General features: G+C 67.7%; 2 protein-coding genes across 2 annotated transcripts in view; both read right to left on the bottom strand.

Annotated features, from left to right (window-relative positions):
• The window catches only part of MNEG_2192 (DNA polymerase eta subunit), a gene marked incomplete at both ends in the record, with an annotated part of 3,573 nt that extends 2,736 nt beyond the window's left edge, over positions 1-837 (bottom strand). Inside the window, 3 exons of the mRNA XM_014049334.1 lie at positions 55-238; positions 450-544; positions 739-837. Coding sequence (XP_013904788.1) covers positions 55-238; positions 450-544; positions 739-837 — 378 coding nt within the window. The remainder of the gene's footprint in view (positions 1-54; positions 239-449; positions 545-738) is intronic.
• A 470-nt stretch (positions 838-1,307) lies between these two features.
• The window catches only part of MNEG_2191 (hypothetical protein), a gene marked incomplete at both ends in the record, with an annotated part of 13,717 nt that continues 7,360 nt past the window's right edge, over positions 1,308-7,664 (bottom strand). The window contains 11 exons of the mRNA XM_014049333.1: positions 1,308-1,408; positions 1,709-2,665; positions 2,838-2,919; positions 3,123-4,673; positions 4,902-5,183; positions 5,577-5,750; positions 5,954-6,055; positions 6,277-6,417; positions 6,610-6,771; positions 6,942-7,143; positions 7,489-7,607. Coding sequence (XP_013904787.1) covers positions 1,308-1,408; positions 1,709-2,665; positions 2,838-2,919; positions 3,123-4,673; positions 4,902-5,183; positions 5,577-5,750; positions 5,954-6,055; positions 6,277-6,417; positions 6,610-6,771; positions 6,942-7,143; positions 7,489-7,607 — 3,873 coding nt within the window. The remainder of the gene's footprint in view (positions 1,409-1,708; positions 2,666-2,837; positions 2,920-3,122; positions 4,674-4,901; positions 5,184-5,576; positions 5,751-5,953; positions 6,056-6,276; positions 6,418-6,609; positions 6,772-6,941; positions 7,144-7,488; positions 7,608-7,664) is intronic.

Below are 7,664 nucleotides of genomic sequence, written 5' to 3'. Positions count from 1 at the left end.
GGGTGGAGGAGAGGCGGGGAGGTTGGCAGGGGCGCCCGCCAGCGTCGCTCGCACCTTTGTGCTCCCGCGCTGCGCCGCCGCCGCAGCGCTCTCCGCGCCGTCAGACGCGCCCTCGCCGCCGATGGTCTGAACGTGCACGAGGCGGAGCCCGGGGCAGGCCTTGACGGCGTCTGGGACGCGCATGTGGCGGGTGATGCCGGCGGCGCGGGCCGCATAGTTGACGGCGATCAGGCCGTTCCTGCCGTGAGGGCGACCGAGCGGATGAGCGGGATCGTTGCGCCGTTTGGTTGTTGGGCTGATTCGTTGCAGATTTTGCAGCACTGCAAAATCGATACACACGTATCGAGAAGCGGCGGTGCGCCGCAACGGGGCGCTCGCGAACGCGTCGCTGGATCGCAGGCCGAGGCGGCCGCGCCATCGCGGTCTGGCGTTTGCGCTACTGCGCGCACCACTGCTGTACCGCGCAAGGCGTGTCGCGCGGGATGTCCAGGCGCAGCTGCTCTACTTGGGCGTAGAAGCAGTCCAGGTCGATGTGCAGTATGACCTGTGGGCGGCGCGTGAGGGGTTTGAGCTGTAACAAGGGAGCGCATGGCTGCCGGCAAGCCTGGTTCTGGCGTAGGAGATGGGGCAAAAACGCGCTGAAGCAGGCAACACAGCACGCGCAGCGCAGCAGCAGGCAATCGGGTTCTCCCAGCTGCGAATTGCCATTTCTGTGTGCCTCGGCCTTCTGATGCTCACCCTGCCGATGATGGGTGCCTTGGCGCCGCCGTCAGCACCCTCGTGCTGGCGGGGCGCGCCTCGCCATACCGCACCGCCACCAGCTGCGGCATCCGCCATCACCGCTGCCGCTGCAAATACCCGGCTTCACGAGAGGTGCGAGTTGATATCAACAAAACGATTATAACACGGAGCATGCTGGTGACTTCATAACACTGCCAAACAAAGCACAGCAAGATCGAACAGGTCCCAGCGCAGGTGCACTTCGAGAAATCGTGCCACACATGATTTGATGAAGGATCAGCGCCGACACTGCACGTTGGCCGGCGATTGCGGCGGTAGCCTTTTGATTGCCGGGCGGTGACAGCCACTTTCGCGGCTTCACGGTCCTTGCCCACCCTCAACGGCGCCAAGCTCGCGGCGCGCAGCCACTGAGCCGCTGCCCCAGCAACCACGCACCCCACGCTCCCGCCATGCGCAGAGCCCCATCCTGAAATGCTGTACTGCACGCCTCTTGACTACACAACCACGTTACAAGCCTGTACACTCAGCACGCGACGCGGGCTCGGAGAACCCCAGCCCCCCGAGCATCATGTGGGCGCCTGCAGCAGCCACAGCGCATTGCGTCGTATGGCGGCCCGCATCTCCTCAAACTCCCGCCGCAGCGGCTCCACCTGCGCCGCGGACTGGCCTGCGGGTCCGCAGAGGGCAGGTCACGTGAGCACGGCCGCGTCAACGCTCGCTTTCCCCCCCATGCAGAACCCAGATGAGGGCAAGAGGAGCAACACCTTGCCAAACCCGACATGAACGCCCCGCCCTGCTGCGGTGGACTCGAGGCCCGGCCTTCAACCAGGGCAAAACCGCAACTGCGGATCCTCCCAAGTCACCTTGCCACCTCCCTGTCCCCCCCCAAAAAAGCACGTGCCATCGCCCCTTCCCCCAACCGGACCACGTGCCATTCTTCTCCCCGTTCCCGCACCCAGACCCTCACCCTTGATTGTCTCCAGTGCGGCGTCCAGCGCCGCGTGCATGCGCTTCTCCAGCCCCTCCACTATGTCCCTCTTAGCCTCCTGCATGTGCCGCAGCGCCGCCTCCTTGCCCCCGCCCGCCGACGCCGCCGCCGCCGCGGCCCCCGCCGCCTCCGCTTTTTCCATGGCAGCGGCCGCCGCCGCGGCCGCCCTCTCGACCTCTGCGGACAGCTCTTTCGATTTCGAAGCCAGGGAAGCTTCCAGGCCCGCCTTGGCGCCCTCCAGCTTGGCCGCCACCTCCCCCACTCGCGCCTCGCCCGCCGCGGCCACCTTTCCAAGCTCGGCGGCCACGTGCCGCCGCAGATCGGCGGCCGCGGCGGACACCTTGGAATCGACCTCCGCAGCCGCCACCTTGCCGGACGCGTCGCCGGCGCCCTTGTCCGCCGCCGCTGCGGCGGCAGCCGCGTCCGCGTGCCGCTTCAAAACGTCCCGCATCTCCGCCAGCACGTCGGCCTTCAGGTCCCGCAGCTGCCCGTCGGCTTCCGCGGCCGCCTTTGCCAGCTTGCCGGCGGCTTCCTCCCTGGCGGCGGCGACGCGCGCCTCGATCTCCTTGCGGACCACGCCCATCTGGATCTCGGATGCCTGCATCGCCCGCGCGGCTGCCGCGTCGGCCTTCGCGTCCGCCGCCGCTGCTGCCGCCGCCGCCGCGCCCTCGGCCGCGCGCAGCCGCTCCTCGGTCGCGCTCGCCGCCGCGGACGCCGCTGCGTCGCGCTTCCCGAGGGCGGCGCGCCACTCTTCCTCGGCCTTTGCGAGGCTGGCCGAGACCTCGCGCCGCAGCGCCGCGCCGCCCTCGGCGGCGACCTCGGCGGCCGCGCGGCCGCCGCCACCTTCGCGCTCGAGCGCGTCCAGGCGGGCGCGCAGCTGCGCGACGGCTGCCTCCGCCGCGCTGCGGGTGCCGGCCAGGCCCGCGGACAGCTCGCCTGGGATGATCAGGGTGCATCATGCGTAAGATGGCCAAAGCCCATGAGTCTTGAAACAGAGATTTTGGTTAGCTCTCCTGAATTCGAGTGGACGCGCACTTCACAGCCTCCAGAAGCCGGCAGGGTGCAGACAGCTTTGTTGGCTGCGGCGCTGCGGCCCCACGCGACTCACCGTGCAGCGTGGTCGCCGCCGCCTGAGAGCGCTTGCTCTCAGCCTCCAGGCTGGCGCTGAGGCGGCCTGCCTGGTCTTTGAGCTGGTTGGGTGCAGAGGAGCGGGCGGTGGGGGCTTGTGTTGGGTGTCGAAGGTGACCATGTGGTTGTGCACAGCACTTGCAAGGTGGTTGTTTGTTGTGCAAATCGGATGAACTTGACAGCATGCCTCAAGGATTATATCAGTGCGGCAAGCAGGCAGCTGGCGTGCAGGGCACCGGCACACCAGGCCAGGCCCGCCCCTCACCTGCTTCTCTACCGCTGCCCTCAGATCAGCGTCGCCCGCCCTCGCCCCCGCCTCCGCCGCCGCCACCCTCTCCGCCAACGCCGCCGCCTCCTGCCGTGCAAGCGCCACCTCCGCCCGCACCCCCTCCAGCTGCCCGGCGGCCGCCTCGCTCCCGCCCGCCAGCTCCCGCTGCAGCTTCTGGGCAGCTTCCGCCGCCTCGGCAGCCGCACGGGCGGACGCCTCCTGGTGCTCTCCGGCCGCCGCCGCCACCATCCTCTTGCAAGCGGCCAGCAGCCGTTGCTCAGCGGCATCAACCGCCGCCAGCGCCGCCGCCGCCTCCTCCCTCGCCGCAAGCAGCTGCGCCTCGAGCGCCTGCACCTTGCCCGCAGCGCCGTGCTGCGAGTTCTCGACGGACCGCTTCAGATCAGCTATGGCGCTTGCTGCCGCCTCCGCGCCGCGCCGCTGCTCCTCCACGGCCGCGGCCGCCCGCCGCTCTGCGTCCGCGCGCGCCGCGGCCAGCTCGGCGCGCAGCTGCCCGGCGGCTTCCTCTGCCGCGCGCCGGCTCGCCTCGCCGCCGGCGGACAGGCCAGACGACAGCGCTACGAGCCGTGCCTCCCAGCGCTCCTCCATGTCATGCGCGGCGCGCGACGCCGCCGCGGCCGCGGTGTCCGCTTGCCGACGCGCGCGCTCCTCCGCGCGCGCCTCGGACTCCTCTAAGGCGCCGCCCAGCCGCGCCTCGGCCTCGCGAAGCGCCGCTTCGAGCCGGGCGAGCTGCGCCTTTCCGCCTTCCGCGCCCCGCGCGGCGCGCTCCCGCTCCTCATCCCCGCGCGCCGCGAGCGCCGCCGCGGCCTCCTCTCGGGCGTCTTGGATCCCGCGCCGCGCCTGCGCCGCCTGCGCCTGCAGCATCTGGGTCAGCTGCTCCCGCAGCTCCTGCAGCTGCTCGGCAGCTTCCGCCCTCCCTCCATCCAGGTGCCTCGCCAACTCATCCACCCGGCCCTCCACGTCCCTGGACCGCGCCGCCGCGTCCACGCCTGCGGCCTCTTGAACCCTGAGCAGCTCCTCCACCGCCGCCCGCAGGTTCTCGCCGGCTTCCTCCCTGGCCGCCGCAACCGCCCCCTCTACCACCGCCGCCCGGGCGTCCGCCTCCGCCGCGGCGGCCGCCTGGCGCCGCTGCAGGCCTTGGAGCGCCGCGTTCACCTCGGATTTGATGTGTTCCTTGTCCGCGCGCGCCCGCTCCGCGCTTGTGGCCGCTGTGGCGCCAACAGTCTCCCGAAGCTCGTCCACTTCAGCAGCCGCCTCCGCGTCCCTCTCCCGCGCCTCCCAATCTGCCCGCTCCACCCGCGCGCGCAGCTCCTCCGTCGCCGCGCGCAGCTGCGCGGCGGCTTCCGCGGCGCCGTCGTCGACGGCCTGGGCCAGGGTGTCAAGCTGGGCGCCAGCCTCCTCGCGCGCGGCCGCCAGCTGGCCGCGCAGCGCAGAGAGCTGCGCGTCGGCGGCGGCGGCGGCGCGCCGCAGCTCGTCTGAGAGCGCGCCCTCTAGATGGTCCATCCGCCCGTCCAACGCAGCAGCGCTCTCCTGTTGGGAGTTCACCACGAAGGGCGCGTGTTGCACAGTCAAGCAGACCCCAACCCTGGCGGATGCTGGTTGAACAGGATGGTCTACAGTCAAACACAATCGATGGAATGCCACGTCAGGCTCACTAGTCACTACAGTAGGTGCACAACCCGCTGGCATTCGCCTGACCTGGCAGTGCGCCACCTGTACAAATGCAAACCACCAGTCTTGACAGCACGATTGGCCCACCTCAATCATACGAGATGCTTCCTGGAGCATGGCTTGCACGTTTTCCTCCGACTCCGCCCGCAGCCGCCCCGCAGCTTCCTCCGACTCAAGCAGCGTCTCCTCGGCTTCTGCGACCCGCGCGGCCACCGCCTCGACCTCCACCGCAAGCGCGGCCGCGTCGCCGGCGGCGGCTGCAGCGGAGGCTTCCATCGCGTCCAGCTGCAGCTGCAGCTGCTCGTCGGCTTCCTCTTGGCGCTGCAGCTCGCAAGTGTGATCTGACAGCAGCTGAGCCAGGGCGTCATCCTGGTCGGATGGTTACAACGGTCGCATCAGGGTTGGGGGTATGGCTTTCACGAGGTAGCAGCCGTGGAGGTGGCATTCTCACGTCGTTGCGGCGCAGCTCAGCACCCAGCGCTGCCTCAGGGATGCGAGCGGCCCGTCTGGCGACACGCCCCTTGGCTCCCCCTGACGCCCCCGAAGCCGCCTGTATACATTCCGCCCCCTAAAATCCCTAAACCCTTTTTTCCCCTTGCCGGCGACCTCGCACTCCAGGGCTCTAAGGTACAGAAAAGCCGCGTCATCCCAAGCCCAATTGCTGTTGCTCCCATCACCCCCCGCACACATACGCCCCCCCACACACACGCTTACGCAGACTCTCGTGGTCCCATGACATGAGCCTCACAAAGCCTCGCTCACCCTGTCTTTGCAGTCCTTTGCGACCCGCTCCACTTCAGCACGCAGCTGCTCGGCGGCTTCCCGAGCCTCGCCGGCCGTGCGCCGCAGGTCCGAATCTAGGCGCCGCGCCGCCTCTGTCAGCTGAGCCTTCAAAGTGGATGCCGACTCTGTTAGTGCAGCTTCCGCCTGCTGGGCCTGCATGATGCACAAAGAAAGCAGGGGCGATTGCCATGCAACGACCTGGCATGACTATGCTGGCGTGGCCACATGCACGGGCGCCGCGTACAGGTCACATGATGCCATGCGCCTGCGGGTCACTGACATTTTCACCGAAATTCACAGCTTGCCTGGCCATGGATGCCATCCTTGCGCAGCCATTTTCTGCCCTGTCTGCGCACCTGATCAGTAGCAGCCGCTTCGAACAACTCTACGCGCTGTCCCAGTGATGACAACTGCTCAGCAGCTTCCTCGGCGGACCCCTCCAGCTGCCCGATGCGGTCCTGTATATGGTATTCGGACGATGTTAGGATGATATTGTTGTGTGGCTGTTCGGATTTCCCCGTGCAAGATCCTAAGCAGCAACACCAGCTTTGGCAAAACGAGCAGCAGCGGCCACAGAAGCAGAAGCGGCGGCAACAGCGGCGGCGGTAGCACCAGCATCAGCAGCAGGTAAGTGGGAGCGTACTACTTATAAGCCAAGGGCTTTGGAACCTAGATCCACCTGATGACTCGTGATGCAGCCGCCCGTCTCGGCCGCCGCCGCCTCGAGCGCTATCGCGCGCCCCTCCAGCGCGGCGCCAGCCTCGCCCAGCGCTGCGATTTGCTGCTGAGCCGAGGTTGAAGCTTCCTCCAGGGCGTACACCTGGCACGGCGTTGAATTTCAACCACAGGTCAACAGGCGGGGTGTAGTTGCCACACAGTGTTGAACAACAGGGTGTGCAGCAAAGATGGTGGAACAAGAGCAGATTATTGCAGAATACATCTGAACGGGGCTGTCTTTAGATGCACTGGCAGCTGCGATTGATCCTTTTGATGTTCAAAACAAGACGCCCACCCTGGACTGAGCGTCGTGCAGGCCCTCTCCATGAGACTGCAGCGCCGCCCCGTGCGCCTCGAGCGCCTCGGCCGCCGCCGCAGCCGCCGCCTCGAGCGGCGCCACCCTGGCGAGCAGCTGCCCGGAAGCCGACTCCTGCTGGAGCCTCAAGGCACGCGCGCTCTAGAGGCAAGGAGGGAGGGAATATAGGCACTTTAAGATCTATGGATGTGATAGATGCAGGACAAGGAGTACGGATACTTGGATTCATACGTTGAGCCCTTTTTGGGCACCGCGCGAGCGTGACTGCCAAGGTGCATATCGACCCGAATTCCCGTGGCACAGTCACCCACCTGCTCCGCCGCGTCGTCCGCCGCCGCGTGTGCCGCCGCCATCCTCTGGCGCGCAGCCTCCAAGCCGCCCTCGAGCTGGGCCTTGTGTCTGTCGAGCCGCGCCGACAGCTCGCCCGCCTCCCGCGCCAGCTGGGCGCGAAGTTCGGCGGCCGACGACGCCAGCTGGCCGCCCAACGTGACGCAGCGGCCTTCCAGCTGCTGCCTGGAGGTTGAATGATGGAATGGGCAGGGAGTTTGTCGATCGCTTGACTTCAGGATCAGGACAGGGATATACAAACGACATCATGAAGTTGCCTGCTTCTGGGGCCACTCAAGGCATGGTAGAGTTGGGAGTGCAAAGCAACGGCTGTTGAGGGATTACTCATGGTAGCAAACCCCGGCGCAGCGGGCGCTTTGCGCCGAACACTGAGCCCCCTGCTACCACAACTAAACCCCAAAAACACAACTACATACGGTAAGCGATCGGGCCATCAGGGCACGCGTCAAGCCTCCCCTGTTCAGCAACCGTCTTGCTTTGCAAGGGATGCTGCACGCCCGCACCCCGCACCTGGCGGCCTCCAGCTTCTCCTCCAAGCCCTTGGTGCTGCCCTCAAGCTTGGCGGCCAGCCCCTCCACCTCACGGCGCGAGGTCGCCGAGTCGGCCGCCGCCCGCTGCGCCGCCCCGGCCTGCGTCAGCGGCGTGGCCGGCCGCAGATGTATTTAGTTGAGACCAAACGGGGCGGG

The sequence above is a fragment of the Monoraphidium neglectum genome (assembly GCF_000611645.1).
Source record: "Monoraphidium neglectum strain SAG 48.87 unplaced genomic scaffold scaffold00240, whole genome shotgun sequence".
Classification (NCBI taxonomy): Eukaryota; Viridiplantae; Chlorophyta; class Chlorophyceae; order Sphaeropleales; family Selenastraceae; genus Monoraphidium; species Monoraphidium neglectum.
The sequence above is the reverse complement of the archived record's forward strand: the minus strand, read 5'-3'. Positions and strand labels throughout refer to the sequence as shown.